This window comes from Scyliorhinus torazame, chromosome 1, assembly GCF_047496885.1.
Source record: "Scyliorhinus torazame isolate Kashiwa2021f chromosome 1, sScyTor2.1, whole genome shotgun sequence".
NCBI lineage: Eukaryota > Metazoa > Chordata > Chondrichthyes > Carcharhiniformes > Scyliorhinidae > Scyliorhinus > Scyliorhinus torazame.
The window spans coordinates 191,272,183-191,293,579 of NC_092707.1; the positions used below are offsets into that span (position 1 = coordinate 191,272,183).

Genomic DNA, 21,397 nt, shown 5'->3' on the forward strand with positions numbered 1-21,397 from the left:
GATAAGGTAGATGGGAAGAAACTTTCCCCTTAGTAGAGGGGTCAGTGACCAAGGGCATAGATTTAAGACAAGGGGTAGGACATTTAGTGGGGATTTGAGGGAAAACCTTTTCGCCCAGAGGGTGGTGGGAGTCTGGAGCTCACTGCCTGAAAGATTGGGAGAGGTGGGAATTCTCACAACATTTAAGAAGCGTTTAGATGAGCACTTGAAACACCACAGCACACAAAGCTATGGACCAAGTGCTAGAAAATAGGATTAGAATAGTTAGGTGCTCGATGGCTGGTGCAGACATGATGAGCTGAAGGGCCTCTGTGTTGTAAAACTCTATGACTAAATTCTAATCATTTTTCATTCATGGGATGGAGATACCAATGTGAAAGCCAGCACTTATTGTTCATCCCTAACTGCCCTTTAGAAGGTGGTGATAAACCACCTTCTTGAACCACTGTTGTTCATGAAGTTTAGGTTACACCCTTAGTGATGATGGCGAGGGCACCCATGATTTTCACACAGCAGCAAAAAAGGAATGGCAATATATTTCCAAGACAGGAATGTGCACGATTTCAGGGAAAAACTTGAAGGTGTTGATGTCCCTATGATCCTGCTGCCCTTGTCATTCAAAGTGGTAGAGGTTGTGGGTTTGGAAGGTGCTATCGAAGGAGCCTTGGCAAGTTGCTCTAGCGTATCTTGTAGATGGTGCACACAGCAGTTGTGGTGTGCCAGCAGTGGAGGAAGTGAATCCTTGACATGATGGATGTGGTGCCAATCAACCAGACTTATTGTTGGATAGTGTCAAGAATTTTGAGTGTTGTTGGAGCTGCACCATCCAGGCAAATGGAGAGTATTCCATCACACTCCAAACTCATGCATTGTAAATGATAGAAAGATGGCAGCTGATCCAGTTAAGTTTTGTCGGACCCCAGGATGGTGATAGTGGGGAATTCAGCGATGATAATTCAATTGAAAGTCATGGGGAAGAGGTTGGACTCTCTCTTGTTGGGTATGATCATTATCTAGCACTTGTGTGGCACAAGTGTTTCTTGCCAAATCACAGGACTTAATGTGAAATGAAATGAAATGAAATTAAATGGAATGAAATGAAATGAATGAAAATGAAATGAAAATCGCTTATTGTCACGAGTAGGCTTCAATGAAGTTACTGTGAAAAGCCCCTAGTCGCCACATTCCGGCGCATGTTCGGGGAGGCTGGTACGGGAATTGAACCGTGCTGCTGGCCTGCCTTGGTCTGCTATTAAAAGCCAGCGATTTAGCCCAGTGAGCTAACCCAGCCCAAATGTTTCAGTATGCAAGCTCCAGGTTGCTTCATTATTTGAGGAGTTGTGAATGGAACTTTACACTGCAATCATCAGCAAAGATCTGCACTTCTGACTTACGATGGAACAAAAGGCTTTGATGAACCAGTTGAAGATGGTTAGGCCAATGATACTGCCCTGAGGAGCTCCTGTAGTAAAATCCTGGGAATGAACTGTGTGACCTCAAACAACCCCAATCACGTTTCTGTGCTAGGTATAACACAACAAGTGGAAGGTTTTCACCCTGATTCCCACCGACTAGGTAAGGTGCTCTTTTGGAGGGTCAGTGCAGAGTTGGTGGACCAAATTACCTCTTTCTGCACTGTCGGGATTCTATGATTCTAAACCTTTACGGGGTCCAGTTCATTCAGCCATTGAGTGAATTGAATTGGCTGAGACTGGCATCTGTGAAGCTGGGGACCTTAGGAGGAAGTCAAGCTGGATCATCCACTCAGCACTCTGGCTAAAGATCGTTGCTTCAACTTTATCTTTTGCAATCAAGTATTGGGCTCCACCATTATTGAGGAGGGGATGTGCATGGAGTCTCCCTGTCCTATTAGTTTTTGAGTTGTTCACCACCATTCACAACTAACAGCACAGATCTTTGATCTGATCCATTGGTTGTGGGAGTGCTTATCTCTAAATACAGCATGCTGTTCCACTGTTTAGTATGCATGCAGTCCTGCATTGTAGCTTCAAGGATTGGCACCTGTTAGGGTGCTTGATGCAGGGCAGCACGGTGGCGCAGTGGGTTAGTTCTGCTGCCTCACGACACCGAGGTCCCAGGTTCGATCCCGGCTCTGGGTCACTGTCCGTGTGGAGTTTGCACATTCTCCCTGTGCTTGCATGGGTTTCACCCCCACAACCCAAAGATGTGCAGTGTCGATGGATTGGCCTTACTAAATTGCCCCTTAACTGGAAAAAAATGAATTGGGTACTCTAAATTTAAGAAAAGAAAGGTATGCTTGGTGCTACACCAGACACATTCTCATACACTCATTAAACCATGCTTGGTCCCCTGACTTGGTGATAATAGTAGAGCGAAGGATAAAGTGGGCCACGAGGTTACAGGTTGTGGTGGAATGCAATTCTGCAGCTGCTGATGGCCCACAGCACATCATGGATGACTACCTTTGAATTTTTAGACCATTTCTGAATCTATCCCATTTTATGATGAGGTGGTAGTGCCGCACAACACAATGGAGACTGACCTACATGTGAAAAAAGAACTGTCCTACCAATACTGTTACTGATGCTGTCATGTACAAATACATCTTCAATAGGTATGTTGGTGAGGAAGAGGTCAAGAAGGCTTTTCCCCCATATTGTTTATCTCACCATCTGCCATAGGCCCAGTCAGGCATCTATATTCTCAGGACTTGGCTATCTAGTTCATTGTGGTGCTATGAGCCATTCATGGTGATGGGCATTGAAGTCCCCCACCATGAGTACATTTTCTACTTTTGCTATCTTCATTGCCATATCCAAGTGGTGTTCAACATGAGAAGTACTAATTCATCAGCTGAATGAGGGCCAATGATTGTAATCAGCAAGAGGTTTCCTTGCATGTGTTGACTTGAAGTCATAAGCCTTTATGGAGTCAATGTTGAGGACTCCCAGGGCCACTCCCTCTCAACAGTGTACCTCCGCACCACCACCTCTGGTGTGTCGGACCTGCATGTGGCAAAGGATATATCTAGGGGATGGGGGAGCCTGAAATGTATGAAAAGGTATGGTTCTGTGAGTATGACTCTGTCTGCAACTGTTGCTTGTCTAGTTTTTTTCCAATGTTGGCACAAGTTCCCAGTTAGTGAAGAGGACTTTGAAAGGTTGATTGAGATGGGTATGCTTTTGTCAAAGTGTCTTTTTTAAAAATTATTCAACTACTTTTGCAGCAATTTGACACAACTGAGTTGATTGCTAGGACATTTAGAGGTCAGCTGAGAGTCAACAACATTATTATGGATTTAGAATCACTTACGATCCACACCTGCTAGGACAGCAAATATCCTTCCCTAAATGACATTAGTGAACCAGATGGATTTTTACGACATTCCAGCAGCTTTGTGATCACCAATACTGTGCTACCACATTCATACAGTAAAGCATATAAATTTAATAGAATCCTCAAACACACTGACTCTTTAGTTACCCCTTAAAGAGAAATAAATCTTTAGAGATGGTTAGAAAGGTATAAGTTGTGTATATGTTGATTTTTCCCTTTGTTTTTGAGACATTAAAGTCCGTACTGTATTATGACACAATGTTAGTTTTCTACCAAGTACTCATAACTGCTGCCCTATGTGCAGTTAACAACTTTCTGACGAGAAGTACAGTAATAATGACCATTTAAAAAATCGGATTCTTTAAAAAAAAAACTATCTACTTGCACAAGTCACTAAATTACAATTTTAACCAACAACAAATGTTTACCTTCTTCTCCATATCTGTTTTGCCCTCTTCTGCTTGCAAAGCTTTTCTCATCCCAAAAGCTACACTGCTTTCGTACAGGGTCTGATAGGCGGAAATGGTCATACGGATTTCATCGCGGACTCGCAACAACAATAAGCCACGCTCAGCACAGTTTATGGTCACCTGTCTGATCAGTTCATCTGTGAAAGACAAACACAACTCGAAAAAAATAACTTATGCTTTATCATAGAATTTACAGTGCCGAAGGAGGCCATTCAGCCCATCGAGTCTGCACCGGCTCTTGGAAAGAGCACCCTACCCAAGGTCAACACCTCCACCCTATCCCCATAATCCAGTAACCCCACCCAACACTAAGGGCAATTTTGGACACTAAGGGCAATTTATCATGGCCAATCCACCTAACCTGCGCATCTTTGGACTGTGGGAGGATACCGGAGCACCCGGAGGAAACCCACGCACACACGGGGAGGATGTGCAGACTCCGCACAGACAGTGACCCAAGCCAGAATCAAACCTGGGACCCTGGAGCTGTGAAGCAATTGTGATATCCACAATGCTACCGTGCTGCCCCAAAGGTTTATCCTCAAACTATGACCCCTAGTTCTGGACTCCCCCACCATCGGGAACATTCTTTCTGAATCTACCTGTGAAAATGAAATGAAATGAAATGAAAATCGCTTGTCACAAGTAGGCTTCAATTAAGTTACTGTGAAAAGCCCCTAGTCGCCACATTCCGGCGCCTGTTCGGGGAGGTTGGTATGGGAATCGAACCGTGCTGCTGGCCTGCCTTGGTCTGCTTTCAAAGCCAGCAATTTAGCAGAGTGTGCTAAACCAGCCCCCGTCTCGGCCTACATAGCTCATGTGTCACAGCAGCAGAGCCTCTTGATGTTGCATCACAAAAAGTGCTGTGATGAATGGTTACTGCCTTATCATCATGTAAGGTGATGTCCCCTTTAAGACCGGGCTTGGAACCCTGGGGACTCCGCCTCTGGCTCCGCCCATCTGTGAGCCATATATAAAGGGTTGCCTCATGGGCTGTGCAGCAGTCAGCACATGTCTCAGCTCTAGCATAGTTCTTAGTCTAATAAAGCCTATTCCCAGCATGTCTAATTCCAGTTTTTAAATTAAGTACATTAATTAGGAGTATGGCAGCATGCATTTTATTACATTTAACATAATGTGATCATTCAGTACAGTAATTTCCACTTCAAGTAAAGTAAAGTGATAATTTTCATCCTTAATCAATATTCTTCAGTGTTGCTGGTGTTAATAAATAGCAGCTGTGTTGGATTTAATTTTTCTGGCTATTAAATTACTAAAATGTCATCAATTATATAAATTAATCAGTAGTGGCATAGTGGTTAGCACTGTTTCACAGCACCAGGGACATTTTGCTTCTGCACCCATTTCCATTTGTGTACATTGTATGTGTTAGATTTTAGTGTTTTTTGTGGGATGAAGAGATTCTTATGATGAAAGGGAGCCAGATTACAGAATTTCTCTGAAGAATTATCCTTAATTTTTATGCGTTTTATCAATGTAACAAAAGCTATGCGGCCTTGAAGAGACTCACCAAAGCACTGCGAGTAGAGCTCCCTACGGACTGGGCAAATTCCAGTCTCCCGAGCTTGCCGCTGCTGCAGCTTGAGGTCTAGTTGTTCCTGCAGATGGACAACATCAATCCGAGTGCAGGGAGTACTGGATACCTGCTGAATCCACAGCTGCGAGTTCTCCGTCCATTCTCTGCAACACAATGTAAATTGGCCGAGGGTGATAAGCGCTAATGAAATGGAACAGTGCAATAATCTTTTGGGAATTGGTATGTTATCCGCTTTGCATCTTCTCCCTCTCAGTTTGTCAACTGGTGTACACAACAGCCATGGATTTAAAATATTTTTGAAATCTGTCAGGATTGAAAACACCCAATACCAAGTTGGTTTAACATGGAATAATAAAGCTTTCTCTATCCTGCCCTCACAATGCACCTCATCTCTAACTCAGAAGAGCATTTATTTTGCCAGTCAGCCATCCTTGTTCTATTTTCAGTGGGATGGCAATCCAGTAACAGATAGCAAACAGTTTTGTTTTCTGACGGCTGGGTTTAAGATCGTAAATCTCAATGGAGATAATTCATCCCACAGATTAAAATCACCTGTACAAAGCCTGGAAAGTCATGTTAACCTCTGTCTGAAACAAAAGCAGAAAACAGTGAAAATCTCAGCCAGTAAGGCCGATTCTGCAGAGAGAACCAGGCAGGATTTTGAGCCCCATCAAGGCCAAGAATGGAGGCAGGCAAGAGCTTAAAATAACCCCAATAACCAGCGTGCCAGTTCCATGATTCTACCCAGCTGCAGGCCATTTTTGCAGAGCCGGAATTAAGGAGGCCCACTGGAATTTTTCCAGTTAGCCTCCAAGTTCACAGAAGTGCCAGGGGCCTGTTTTGGTGACTGGGTGTGGTCTGCGGGAAGCCAAAAGGTAGATCAAGAGTCCCTCTGTTCCTGCCTGGATGCAGAAGTAGCCACAGGCTGCCCCTGTGGAGGGGTGTCCTCCCAGCAGCGGCCTTGCTGCAAGGTCGACTTTTTACTTTATGTTTAAAAAATTGGAGAGTTGGTGTCTCCACCTTAAAGTGCTGTCTTACTCGCTTAGCCTCTATTGCAGCCTGCTTGAGTTCATTTTAAGCTGGAAGGCCTCTGATTTGTCCTCCAATTTTGAGAGCCCACTTGGTGTCATTAATAGGATGGGGAGCCTTCCATTATGCCAAATGAGGGAGCACACAATAAAAATCACAATGAATGCCTTCCACCCTCTATCTCCAAGGGAGTGAGATTTGGACCTGGAAACTATCCTGATCTCTGTTTTACACCCCTGGAGGGAAAATCCTGCAAAATGTTACAAATTGATGACCTTTATACTGATCATGAATGGAAACTAAGACGTAGAGTCCTTAGCAATGTTAAGGGTGATTATAGACACATATCATGGCATCATAGAAGTGGCAAGAAGAAGAAAAGTGAATCTTTTTGAGCTGGTCATTTAAGGTTTTTTTAATGCCATTGAATCAGTGACAACAAGTTTGCTCTACTTTATTCTAATTTCCCAGTCAGACTATTTTGGAATGTATGGTTATGACTGAGCTATTTAAAACGTTTGTCAATTGTCATCTACACACGGGTGCTAACTGAAAGTTTAATTATGTAGATCAATTATCAGTGGGACAGATATTTTGGAAGTTAAGGTGCCTTGTGTTCATTGAATTTTAACTGATGTACTAGGTTGCACATTGTAATCAGAGGTGCATGCTCACACATTCCAGTTATTTGTGTAGTCATTTAAAAAAAATAAATTTAGAGTGCACAATTATTTTTCTCCAATTAAGGGGCAATTTAGCGTGGCCGATCCACCTAACCTGCACATCTTTGGGTTGTGGGGGTGAAACCCACGCAAACAGGGGGAGAATGTGCAAACTCCACACAGACAGTGACCTGGGGCTGGGATCGAACCTGGGACCTCAGCATTGTAGACTTTAGTGCACTGCACCACCGTGCTGCCCTATTTGCATAGTCATACTTTAAAATCTGATTATTCTTTGGATGCTGATTGTTGCCTGTAATAATGTATTCTGATCTAGTTGTTGGGAATTATGAACATAGTGCATCCCTGGTACTCGATTTATTCGAATCAGAAATATTTAATAATTTAATAAGTGTTACTTAGTGAGTGAATTGAACTATTATATTCATAGATTTCCCTTTGTTTTGTTTTAAAATTTACTCCTCAAAGCCTCAGTTGTAACTGAGCAAGATGGACTGGAATGTACATGGTTCAGTCACTAGACTGCGTAGTGCTAGTTATTTTCATCTGGGGCAACAGTAAGGCATCAGCCTGGCCTAGATGCTAGCATTCTAGCTTCTGAATTAAAAGGTTGTGGGTTCAAGTCTCACTCCTGACAGTGGACACATAATGTAGGTTGGCAATTCAGTGCAATACTTGTGGTAAACCACGTTATTTTGTTTATTGTATTATATTCACTGTGCCGTGTTGCACATGCCTGGGCTTGTCCAGGTTGGCTCCGCCTGTGGCTCCTCCCCTCGGGGCTTCTGTATAAAAGTGGCAAGTCTCCGCCTACGGACCCAGTTCGGGTGCAGAGGCAGGAGGCTTGCTGTTTAGTGTATTAAAGCCTCAGTTACGTTCATCACTCGTCGTGTGTTATTGATGGTGTATCAATTTAATACACTAAACTTCTAAAGATGGATTCTTCACTCAAGATGAACTCCTCACTCAAGCCTGATCGCTGGCAACTGGACACCCAAGCAGCCAATGCTACAGAGGCCTTTGAACACTGGCTAAGCTGCTTCGAGGCCTACCTCGCATCTTTCAATGAAGACTTCACGGAACTCCAGAAGAAGCAGGTCCTCCACGCACAGGTGAGCCAAGAGTCTTTAACCTCATCAGGGACACCCCCTCGTACGCGGAGACGATAACGCTGCTAAAAGGACATTATGTGAAATCCGTCAACCAGGTATATGCTAGGCACCTCCTCGCCACGAGATGCCAACACCCTGGGGAATCACTCGCGGAATTCCTGTGCGCCTTGCGCATCCTCTGTCGAAACTGTGACGGCCGGGCGATATCGGCTACCCAGCACGCGGAGCTGCTGATCAGGGACGCCTATGTCGTGGGCATGCACTCGAACTATATCCGCCAGTGTTTATTAGAAGGGGGGACACTCTGCCTCCCAGAGACAGTCCAGCTCACCAACTCACTGGAGGTGGCCTCCCAGAACATGGGGGCCTACACCTCCAACCGCGCGGCACCCTCGTGGGCCTCGTGGGCGCAGCCATCAATTGACCCGGGTGCAACGCAAGCCTGCGCCGCACAGCGGCCCGCCAATGCCGGAGGCCCGAAGTGCTACTTCTGCTGCCAGGGTACTCACCCACGACAACGCTGCCTGGCACAGAATGCTACTTGTAACGGCTGTGGGAAGAAGGGCCACTTCTCAAAAGCCTGCCAGGCCCGACCACCCCCCTAAATTTTCTAGGCCCAGCAGCGCTGCATGCTGCCGGTCGGGGCCAACCCAGCTGCCGCACCACCCGCCATGTGCGACCTGTGGGTGCCGCCATCTTTAATCTCAGCCGACACGTACGACACACGGGGGCCGCCATCTTGGATGCCATCTTGCACCTCGCCCGCCACGTGCTAACCATGGGGGCCGCCATCTTGCACCACGCCCGCCACGTGCGACTCATGGGGGCCGCCATCTTGGGACCCCTCCGCTGCCTCCCGGGAACCCAGCTCGCCGACCTTACGCTGGCCGCCGCTTCCGCCGACCGTCTTCCGACACTCGCCTCCGTCACTTTGGACCAGTCCCGGCCGCACCACCTCGCGAAGTCTACAAATGACTGTCCGGATCAACGGGCTCGAGACGGCCTGTCATTTCGACTCCGGGAGCACGGATAGCTTCATACACCCAGATACGGTAAGGCGCTGCTCCCTCCCCATCCTACCCGCGACCCAGAAAATCTCCCTGGCTTCCGGATCCCATGCAGTGGAGATCCAGGGGTGCTCTGTCGCGACCCTCACTGTGCAAGGCGTAGAGTACACCAACGTTAGGCTCTACGTCCTCCCACATCTCTGCGCTGCCCTATTATCGGGGCTCGACTTCCAGTGCTACCTCCAGAGCCTTACCCTAAAGTTCAACGGAACCCTGCCCCACCTCATCGTCTGTAGCTTCGCAACCCTTAAGGTCGCCCCACCCTCCCTCTTCGCAAACCACACCCCGGACTGTAAGCCCGTCGCTACCAGAAGCAGATGCTACAGTGCCCAGGACAGGGCCTTCATCAGGTCAGAGGTCCAGCGACTCCTGCGAGAGGGGATCATTGAAGCTAGTAACAGCCCCTGGAGAGCCCAAGTGGTGGTCGCCAAGACTGGGGAGAAGCACCGGATGGTCATCGATTATAGCTAGACCATCAACCGGTACACGCAGCTCGATGCGTACCCCCTCCCCCGCATATCTGACATGGTCAATCAGTTTGCGCAGTATCGAGTCTTCTCTACAGTCGACTTGAAGTCTGCGTACCACCAGCTCCCTCTCCGCCCGGAGGACTGCCAATACACTGTCTTCGAGGCAGACGGCCGCCTCTATCACTTCCTCAGGGTTCCCTTCGGCGTCACCAACGGGGTCTCAGTCTTCCAAAGGGAAATGGACCGAATGGTTGACAAGTACGGGCTGCAGGCCACGTTCCCGTACCTAGATAATGTCACCATCTGCGGCCATGACCAGCAGGACCATGACACAGCTTCCTCCACACCGCGAAACTCCTGAACCTCACTGATAATAAAGAGATGCGTCTTTCGCACAACCCACCTGGCCATCCTCGGCTACGTCGTGGAACATGGAGTCCTAGGGCCCGACCCCGACCACATGTGCCCCCTCCTGGAACTCCCCCTTCCCCACTGCCCAAGGCCCTGAAGAGATGCCTGGGGTTCTTCTCTTACTATGCCCAGTGGGTCCCCAACGACACGGACAAGGCCCGCCCACTGATCAAGTCCACCACGTTTCCCCTGGAGACTGAGGCCCGACTGGCCTTCGATCGCATCAAAGCAGACATCGTCAAAGCCGTGATGCACGCTGTGGACGGGTCCATCCCTTTCCAAGTGGAGAGCGATGGGTCGGACTTTGCTCTGGCCGCTACAGGCAGGCAGGACCGTGGCTTTCTTCTCCGTACCGTCCATGCCTCTGAAATTCGACACTCCTCCATCGAAAAAGAGGCCCAAGCCATAGTAGAAGCTGTGAGACATTGGAGGCATTACCTGGCCGGCAGGCGATTCACTCTCCTCACTGACCAACGGTCGGTTGCCTTCATGTTTAACAATACACAGCGGGGCAAAATCAAGAATGACAATATCCTGAGGTGGAGGATCGAGCTCTCCACCTACAGCTATGACATCTTGTATCGGCCCGGGAAGCTCAATGAGCCCCCAGATGCCCTCTCCCGCGGTACATGTGCCAGCAAACAAGTAGACCGACTCAGGGCCCTCCACAATGACCTCTGTCACCCGGGGGGGTCACCCACTCTTTCCACTTTATCAAGGCTCGCAACCTGCCCTACCCCATCGAGGAGGTCAGGTCCGTGACCAGGGACTGCCAGGTCTGCGAGGAGTGCAAATTGCACTTCTATCGACCAGACAGAGCACATCTGGTAAAGGCCTCCCGCCCTTTTGAGCGCATCAGCATGGACTTAAGGGCCCCTCCCCTCCACTAACCGTAACGTGTACTTCCTCAACATCGTTGATGAGTACTCCAGATTCCCCTTCGCCATCCCCTGCTCTGACATGACCTCTGTCTCCATTATCAAGGCCCTGCACAGCCTTTTCACCCTGTTCTGGTTCCCCGCCTATATCCACAGTGATCGGGGCTCCTCCTTTATGAGCGACGAGTTCCGACAGTTCCTGCTCAGCAAAGGCATCGCCTCCAGCAGGACGACCAGCTATAACCTCCAGGGAAACGGACAGGTGGAGAGGGAGAACGCGATGGGCTGGAAGGCCGTTCTCCAGGCCTTATGGTCGAAAAGTCTCCCAGTCTCCCGCTGGCAGGAGGTCCTCCCCGATGCGTTCCACTCCATCCAGTCACTTCTATGTACGGCCACTAACCAGACTCCGCTTGAGCGTATGTTTGCCTTCCCCAGGAAGTCCACCTCCGGGGTCTCGCTTCCGTCCTGGCTGATAGTCCCGGGGCCCGTTCTCCTCCGCAAGCGTGCGAGGAGCCATAAAACCGACCCCCTCATTGAGAAGGTCCTGCTGCTCCATGTGAACCCCCAATATGCCCACGTGACACACCAGGACACGGTCTCCCTTCGGGTTTTGGCTCCTGCAGGCTCCCCGGTGACGATCACCATCACACCCCACCCTACATCGTCTCACCCCACCTCCGCTCACCTCACTCACGAACTGACTCCAGCAGGCCCACCGAGGACAAGCACCACCACCACCCCCGCCCATACATCCCCCCCCCCCCCCCCCTTCGCCGACTCAATATCTGGGTGAAGATGATGACAACACACTCCTGGACGCGCAAGTCTCGACGCCGGCGCCAACACCACAGCTGGGACTGAGGCGGTCACAGCGGAAGGTCAAGGTCCCCAACAGACTTGATCTTTAACACCACTTCACCCCCGCCGGACTTTTTTTAAACAGGGGGTGAATGTGGTAAGCCACGTTATTTGTTTATTGTATTATATTCACTGTGCTGTGTTATACATGCCTGGGCTTGTCCAGGCTGGCTCCGCCTGTGGCTCCTCCCCTCGGGGCTTCTGTATAAAAGTGGCAAGTCTCCGCCTCCGGACACAGTTCGAGTCCCGAGGCAGGCTTGCTGTTTAGTGTATTAAAGCCTCAGTTACGTTTATCACTCCGTCTATTATTGATGGTGTATCAATACTGACGTGCTGAATTGTTTCAGGTGCTACATTTGGATGAGACATTAAACCAAGGTTCAACTCCTGCTCCAGCTGAGGTGGACTTGGAACTTTGTCCTGCCCCTGAGAGTGTAAGGCAACGACAAACCACCAGTGACAAGAAAAAAGCTCAGGATGAAACATCAGCAGACAATGAGGCAAGGAACTGCCCTCAGGCAGAACACACATAACATGGCATTAAATTAAGGCTTTGTCTGTCTGTCCAGGTGAATGTAAAAGATGTTATGGCAGTTTTTGAAGAGTTTGCTTGATATCCTAGTCAATGGGTTCCTTCAACCAACAACAACTAGCATTTATATAGCACCTTAACATAGCACGAGTTCATAAATACAAATTTGACACTAATACCTGGGGGGTAAAATTGCATTTAAAATCTCCTCAGTCTGCTTGGTGCCATCTAAAGTAACTGGTTTGGCTTTTGGAGGATTTGGAATTGGTGATGTAGATGTAGGTTGCTGGGAGCTCACTTTGAAGGGCCGAGCCTGCAATGGATAAAAAGACAAATTGAATTCTGCAGTGCAACACTGACCTACCATGTGCTGGAATCTCCAGCAGATACAAATCCCTGATCCTTCTGTGAGCCAGAAATATTACTTTCAAAACTAAACAAAAACAACTTAGACCCTTTCCTTTTCAAAGTGCCCACTTCTGTGCTCAGGGGTACTGTGTGACGTTGACCAAAAATCCCAGTGGAGAATGCATCCACTTATTGATTTTTAGTGACATTTTACAGCACAATATAATAAAACACTGCACCACTGTATATATCCCACATAATTGGCTTCTGTCCCGTATTTCTTTTTCAACGGTTACAATAGAGAAAGCTAAAAATATGAAGGTAAAATATTTCTCATGATCAGACTAGCAAAAACCATCTAGATTTTTTCCAACACAACAAAATCTAGGCTATGAAAATATGTCTGCTGTGATTGTTCAGCTCACTTGCTAGGATTCTTAACTGTGAGTAGAAGTTTGAGGATTCAAGCCCCACCCAAGATTTGAGCACTGCATCTTAGCTGGTTGGAGATGGTGTTACATTTTTGGAGGAGATGAAACAGAAATTCCTTTGTATCTTGCCAAAAGCTGAATGTGAAATCAGAGTTGGACTTGCAAATTTCACAGTCGCATGCCCATGCCAGAAGCTCACAGAAAATGTAGCTGCCATCAAATTGGTAGACAACTATTAGTTGACTGCCAGGAATGGTGGGATCATTAAAACATAATAGGGGTCCTACCCTGTAAGAAATTGGTGTCTGGGACTTTCCAGTACCGCCCAAGAAAAATATGATGCCAAGTTTTAGGAAGTTGATTCAAACTGCACTATTTTGTTTTGAAGTATATTTATTAAGATTTTATATTTTCGAGACTAACGCAACAAAATAACACATTGCTTTAAACATGCAGAAATGGCTTAAGATACACGAGTACAGTATGGAACAGGAGAACGACATCACAACTGGCTATATACAATTACTGGACAAAACTAGATACTCATATGGCCCCATCAAAGATCAAGGGGAAGCAGGATTGTGGTGATGTGCATCAATGTAAATGCATGTAGTCTAGCTAGACACTAGAGGGAGCACCAAAGACATCACACACACACACACTCAACCAATAGATCAGATAGATAGGATACGACCAATGGACATTCACGATACACATGGAGGTGACACAACCACAGGGGGGCATTACACCAACCCATATATAAAGGACACCACACACATGATCTGCCTCTTTCCAGTGGAAACAGTCAGTGAGTAGAGACACAGGGTTGATTCAATATTACACCCACCTCGTGGAATGCAGCAGCTGGTTAGTCAGTCAGGGTAGCTATAGTAGGATTAGCAGTAGTGTCGAACCCGAGTAATAGAAGTATAAATAGTTTAATAAACATGTTGAAGTTATCTCCACGTCTGAACCATCCTTTGTCAAGTGCAGCACAAGGAAGCCGCTTATGTTACACCTACAACATAACAAATCAAGGATAAAGTCATAAAGACATGGCAAAACGGTGCACACCCTTCCACGCTACGTGTCCACAATCATCACAGGAAATCAGGATAAATTTCCTGTGGCCTGATCAGGTGTGCACCAATGTACAACTCCCTAGACCCCAGCAGCGCTAAAGGCATCAACAACCCATAAGAGCCTCCTCTCTTCGAATATCAAACCCATCTGCATTTATGTAGGAGCCAGGAACAGGTTCATCATGCCAATCCTTATGAAAATCAAAGAAAATACATGAAAATTCCAGTTCTAAGGGGAGTTACATACATGACCCACAACATCAACTTAACCCCGATCTGAATTGAGCGGGAATGACGCGGCCAGCTCGGCCATCGCCCGCCCCTCACGACAAGCAGCCAGGACAAGACAATACAGGATCAGTGATCGGTGGACCCAACTGACCCATGGCCTCAAAGACAGAATACGCTGTGCTCCATCGAATCTGATGCACCCCACCTGCAGTATATTCAGGTACCTAATGCAGTGATGTGGGATATGGGAAGAGATCCTGTACCTTGTACTGTCTGATGTTCAAAAGTACTTTTCGGGAGTGGCGCCGTTGCCAGCATCCTCAACCCCGACCCCCTACACGAGTCCTCCTCCATCTTAACCCATTGGGACCCACCGTGCCCCCCCCCCCCCCCCCCCCCCGGCCTTAGCCCAGCTCCGCGCCTTCTCCGCAATCACCGCCCAGCAATAGTACAGTAAGTTTGGGAGGCTTAACCCCCTGCCTGTTGCCCTCTCTACAAGACCACCCTCCTAACCCTGCCCCCCTCCACCCACCCAAATAAAATAAACAAGGTGATCACTTTGTTCACCTCCCTGAAGAAAGATTTTGGTAGAAAAACAGTCAGGTACTGAAATAGTAACAAAAATCGCAGTAACACGTTCATTTTAACTGCCTGCACCCGGCCCGCCAATGACAGAGGGACGTTGTCCACTTTGCCAAATCGGCCTTCCCCACCAAACTAGTAAAATTATACCTTCGGAGCCCACCCTAATCCCATGCCACCTGCACCCCCAAGTACCTAAAGTGGGTTGCTGCCATACAAAATGGCTGCCCCCCCACTCTCACTCCCGGCTGACACACCATAAAATACCTGCTCTGGCCTAGGTTCAATTTAAATACCGAGAACGACCCAAATCTTTGGGGCAGCCCCATTATATTCTCCACCGCTGTGCCTGGCTCGGAGATGTACAGTAGATGATCGTCAGCATATGAAGATAACCAATGCTCCACTGCCGCCCCCCCCCCCCCCCCCACCCTCCTGTCCCCTTCCACAACCCCGAGCTCCTTAGCGCGATGGCCAAAGGCTCAATAGCCAATGCAAACAACAGGGGAGACATAGGGCACCCTGCCTAGTACCCCAGAGCAGAGCAAAGTACCAAGTATTCCAAATTCATACTATCAGTACAAACACTCGCCATCGGCTCCCTATACAGCAACTGTACCCATGCCACAAACCTCGGCCCGATCCCAAATGTTTCTAAAACCACCATCTCCTCGATCAAACGCTTTCTCTGCATCTAGTGCCACCACCACCTCCGTCTCCTTTCCCTCCACCGGCGGCAACATGATCACATTTAACAACCTTCTCACATTTAAAAACAGCTAACTTCCCTTCACGAACCCCGTCTGATCCTCTCCGATCACCTTTGGGAGCCAACCTTGCCTTCAGCATCTTTGCCAATATCTTGCCATCTACATTCAATAGAGATATGGGCCGATACGACCCACATTCCACCGGGTCCTTATCCTTTTTTAACAACAGAAAGCCTGCCCCAATGTCTGTGGCAAGACCCCCCTACCTAGCGCCTCCTAAAACATTCCCAGCGCCAAATTTTCCTTCAACATCTTCTAATATTCCACTGGGAATCCATCCGGTCCCGCCGCCTTCCCTGACTGCATCCTCCCAACTGCTTTCTTCACCACCTGCTCCCCCACGACCCCTCCAGCCCTGTCCTGTCCTCCTCCCCCAACCTCGGGTACTCCAAACCGTCCAAGAACTCCCTCATCTCTTGCTCCTCTCCCAGTGCCTTCAACCTATACAACTTCTCACAGAACTCCTCAAAAACGTTATGATCTGCCCCGGGGCCACCACTAGCTTCCCCATCTTATTCCGCACCTCGGCTATCTCCCTCGCCGCCGTCTCTGTCTGGAGCTGGTCGGCCAACATATTGCCTTCTCCGCATATTCATAGACTGCCCCATTCACCCTTCTCAACTGGCGCACCACTTTCATGTGGACAACTGGTCAAACTTTGCCTGAACCTCCTTCCATTTGGCCAAAAGGGCCAGACCCGGATCCCCTGCATATCTCCTATCCACCTCCATCATCTCCTCTATCCTATGATTCTATACATTTTTGGCGCTCCTCCCTCTCTTCTTGTCCACCTTAGCCATAAATGTAATCATCTCCCCCTTACTACTGCCTTCAGAGCCTCCCAAACCACCGAACAGGCGCCGGAATATGGTGACTAGGGACTTTTCACAGTAACTTCATTGAAGCCTACTTGTGACAATAAGCGATTATTATTATTATTAACCACCGATTGTGAAACTTCCCCGGTGCAATTAAATCCTACATATTCCTCAATCACCTTCCCAATTTTATGGCAAAAACTCCGGTCCCCTAACAACCCTACATCCATTTTCCACCCCGGTGTCTGGGCCACCCCCTTCTCCAGAACCACATCCACCCAATGTGGCGTATTGTGGTCCAAAATCAATATTGCTGAATACCCCTGACACTTTGACCCCAGCCAATAACGCTTTCCCCACCGTAAAAAGTCTATTCTCGAGTACACTTTATGCACCGGGGAGAATAACGAATATCCTGTTCCCTCGGGTGCAGGAACCTCCATGGGTCTACTCCTCCCATGTCTCTCATAGGCCTGCCTGAGAGGGCAGCGAGCGTGGCTGAGACCTGTCCATCCTCGACTCTTGCACCATATTCCAATCTCCCCCTACTATTAACTCGTGGGGGTCCAAATCCGGGATGGCACCTAGCAACCTGTCCGCAAACCGTGCATCATCCCAGTTGGGGCCATACATGCTCACCAGCACCAGCAACCTCCCCTCTAACGCCCCCATCACGATCACATTCCTATCACCCTGGTATGCCACCACCTTCTCCATCTGACACCTCACCCTCTTGCCCACCAACACCGCTACCCCCCGCACCCGACTATCAAACCCCAAATGGAAAACCTGACACACCCAGCCCTTCCTGAACTCACCTGATCTTTCACCCTCAAATGGATCTCTTGCAGCATCACCACGTCGGCCTTTAGGCTCTTTAAATGTGCAAACACCCTCAACCTCTTCACCGGTCCCCCCAACCCCCTCACATTCCACGTTACTAATCTGACCGGGGTCTCTCATCCCCCACCCTCCTCCCATCTGCCATCATCATCACTCTGGGTTCTGCCCACTTGGCCTGACCTGCCCTGTCCCTTGTTGCCGTCGAACCCTTCCCCCCTCCCTCCCAGAATCCCATCCACTTCCTCTTGAAAACACCTCGCCCATTATCGATCCCATCTCCCCACCTTTCATAACTCCCAGGCTCATCAAAACCTGTTCGACCAGGTTCCAAAAACCGCCGTCCCTCCCCCCACCACACTCATATTCACTGGCGAACCTTCGCTTGCTAGTGTGGAGGCACCTGCCAGGCCCCCTCCCCATAACCCAGTCCCTCAAAACAAAGACAAACTAACAAACAACACAAGTGCAAACAAACGCACTCCAGAAAACCAACATAACCCCAAAGTTCAATACTATCCTACCCACTGTAACCCATAGCAGAGGGTACACTACCCTTCCCCACCAACCAACCTAAAAACCAACCAAACCCGCAATTGTTCCCCCACATACAAAATAAACGTCTTGAAACAAGAAAGGAGGCTGCATTTCACCCCCTATCCCTCTGTCCAGAACCAAACCACAGTCCCATCTCTCATTTTAACCCCAGTCCTTCAGCCTTCACGAATGCCTCCGCCGCCTCAAAGTAGAAGTCCTTTGAGTTATGGGTCACCCTCAGCTTCGCTGGGTAGACCAGGCCGAACTTCACACCATTACTGTCGAGTGCCATCTTCCCCCGACCAAAGGCCGCTCGCCTTCTCGCCAGCTCCACTGTTAAGTCCTTGTATAAACGAATACAAGCTCCTTCCCAGTCCTCCTCATGCCTTTGTTTTGCCCAACTCAGGACCTTCTCCTTGACATGTAATTTGTGGAAACAAATTATGACCACCCTTGAGGGCTCATTTGTCTTCACCTTGGGCCTGAGTGACCGATGAGCCCTATCCTGTTCGTACTGGGAGAGATCATCCCTCTCCCGAACAACTCCGCCAACATCTTTGCGAAGTGCTCAGTCGACCGCAGGCCCTCCACCCCTCTGGCAAGCCCACAATTCTTAAATTCTGCTGCCTCGAACTGTTCTCCAGGTCCTCCACCTAGGCTCGGAGTCCTTTGTTGGCCTCCACCACCCTCCACAGCTCATCACCCATCGAGGTGAACTAGTCACGATGTTGCAACAGAGCTTCCTCCACTTCTTCAATTTCTTTCCTTGCTCCTGTACCTCGGCTACTGTCTTCAATACCGCCGCCTTCACCGGGGCCAAATGCTGCCTTGATGTCAATGGCAGTCACTCTCCCCTCACCTCTGGAGTTCCCCTCTTTTGTCCATGTTTATACAAAGGTTGTAATAAAGTCAGGAGCTGAAAAGTGATAACTCAGTGGTCACAGGCACACAAGATATGATTGGTGGCTTTGGCTAGGAATGTCTCAGTATTTTGGTTTGGATAGTTTAATAATTTTGTTCTTATATTTTGTTCTTCAATCTAATATATTTTTTAATTAGTAGTAACTATAAAGTAGAATCCTACAGTGCAGAATGAGGCCATTTGGCCCATCAAGTCTGCACCAAGTCTCCGTAAAGCACCCTATCTCAGCCCACTCTCTTGCCCAATCCTCATAACCCCACCCAATCTGCACATCTTTTTGGGCACTAAGGGGCAATTTAGCATGGCCAATCCACCTAACCTGCACATTTTAAGACTGTGGAAGTAAACTGGAGCAGCTGGAGGAAACCCACGCAGACACGGGAGAATGTACAATCTCCACACAATCACCCAAGGCCAGAATCCCTGGCGCTGAGAGACAGTAGTGCTAACCACTATGCCATGGACAACGTAATCAGTTTACATTCTTTCTTTCAGTTTAGACAGGATAAATTCACCCTCAATTGAGCCCTGTAGTTAATTAGCTAGTTTAATTTGGCTTGAAGGAGATTGTAGCCCCAGTTCTGTTTGGTGTAAATTCAGGGTTCTTTAATGCAGCTTGGAAAACTGCATTCAGACTTGGAGTTTGGTGGGTGGGGAGTTGGGGAAGGACGCGCCCATTTCCTTTTTCTATATTTCTCACCCTGTAGGAATCGGAACTTACTCTCCTACAGGGGAAGGAACTAGCTGTTTGTTACGTATATGCTAAGTGGGTAAGTTCTATTCTTTCACTAAGGTTTAAAATAATGGTGGTAAAGTTAATAAAATTTATCATAAAACAACCCCATTAAGTGAATAGCATAATTAAGAAATTATTCGAGACATATTAAAGATGACAGGACAGGTAAGTGTCAAGGCTGCAGTGTGTGGAAGCTCCTGGATAACATTGTAATCTAGAGTAAACAGCAAGTGTTTGTGGCTTCAAGAACTTTGGTTCCGAGTTGTTGAGCTGGAGGCTGAACTGCAGACTCAGTGATACATCAGGATTGCTGAGTTATCTGGATAAAAGCAAATTACTTGGGATGAAACAGAAATAGAAAATACTGGACAACCTCAGCAAATCTGACAGCATCGGTGGAGAGAGAAAGGGAACCAACGTTTCAAGTCTGGATCACACTTTGTCAAAGCTAGAGAGAACTGGAAATGGGGTTAGATTTATACTGCAGTGGGGGGGGTGGGGGAAGAGAGCGGAGGGGCTGGCTGGATAGGGGGCCAGCGATAGGTGGAGATTGACAAAGGTGTCATGGACAGAAGACAAAGGGAATGTATATGGGAGTGATTAAGGCTAAGAAGGGTGCTGATCTGGCACATAAAGAGATTTGAATGTATGAATGGCAGAACAAAGGTGAGCAGTGTGTCAAAGGGCAACTAGGAACAGTTGGCCCAATTGGAGTGGGGGGAGGGGAGGATTAATGGTGAGGAGAAAAACAGATCAATGGAAGAAATGAAAATAAATTGGTAGAAAGTTAGAGGAATGGCAGGGAAGGGAGTGCAATGTTCCTCCTGCAGGATGTTTGAGGTGAGGGATCAGTGAGTGTCCCTGCTGATTTTACCTGCAGGAAGTGCTGCCATCTCCAGCTCCTCCAAGACCGAGTTAGGGAACTGGAGCTGGAGTTGGAAGAACTTCGGATCATTCGGGAGGCAGAAGGGGTCATAGATAGCAGCTTCAGGGAATTAGTTAGACCAAAGATTGGAGATATGTGGGTAACTGTAAGAGGGACTGGGAAAAAGCAGTCAGTGCAGGGATCCCCTGCGGTCGTTCCCCTGAGAAACAAGTATACCGCTTTGGATACTTGTGGGGGGGGGGACTTACCAGGGGTAAGCCATGGGGTACGGGCCTCTGGCACGGAGTCTGTCCCTGTTGCTCAGAAGGGAAGGGGGGAGAGGAGCAGAGCATTAGTAATTGGGGACTCTATAGTCAGGGGCACAGATAGGAGATTTTGTGGGAGCGTGAGAGACTCACGTTTGGTATGTTGCCTCCCAGGTGCAAGGGTACGTGATGTCTCGGATCGTGTTTTCCGGGTCCTTAGGGGGAGGGGGAGCAGCCCCAAGTCGTGGTCCACATTGGCACTAACGACATAGGTAGGAAAGGGGACAAGGATGTCAGGCAGGCTTTCAGGGAGCTAGGACGGAAGCTCAGAACTAGAACAAACAGAGTTGTTATCTCTGGGTTGCTGCCCGTGCCACGTGATAGTGAGATGAGGAATAGGGAGAGAGAGCATTTAAACACGTGGCTACAGGGATGGTGCAGGCGGGAGGGATTCAGATTTCTGGATGACTGGGGCTCTTTCTGGGGAAGGTGGGACCTCTACAGACAGGATGGTCTACACCTGAACCTGAGGGGCACAAATATCCTGGGGGGGAGATTTGTTAGTGCTCTTTGGGGGGGTTTA

The 21,397-nt window shown here is 48.4% G+C and overlaps 1 protein-coding gene across 1 annotated transcript in view; it reads right to left on the minus strand.

The window, feature by feature from the left end:
• Window positions 1–21,397, minus strand: part of dnali1 (dynein, axonemal, light intermediate chain 1) — a 43,433-nt gene that overhangs the window by 3,996 nt on the left and 18,040 nt on the right. Inside the window, exons 2-4 of the mRNA XM_072501692.1 lie at window positions 12,566–12,699; window positions 5,320–5,489; window positions 3,747–3,925 (exon numbers count right to left, since the gene is read on the minus strand). Coding sequence (XP_072357793.1) covers window positions 3,747–3,925; window positions 5,320–5,489; window positions 12,566–12,699 — 483 coding nt within the window. The remainder of the gene's footprint in view (window positions 1–3,746; window positions 3,926–5,319; window positions 5,490–12,565; window positions 12,700–21,397) is intronic.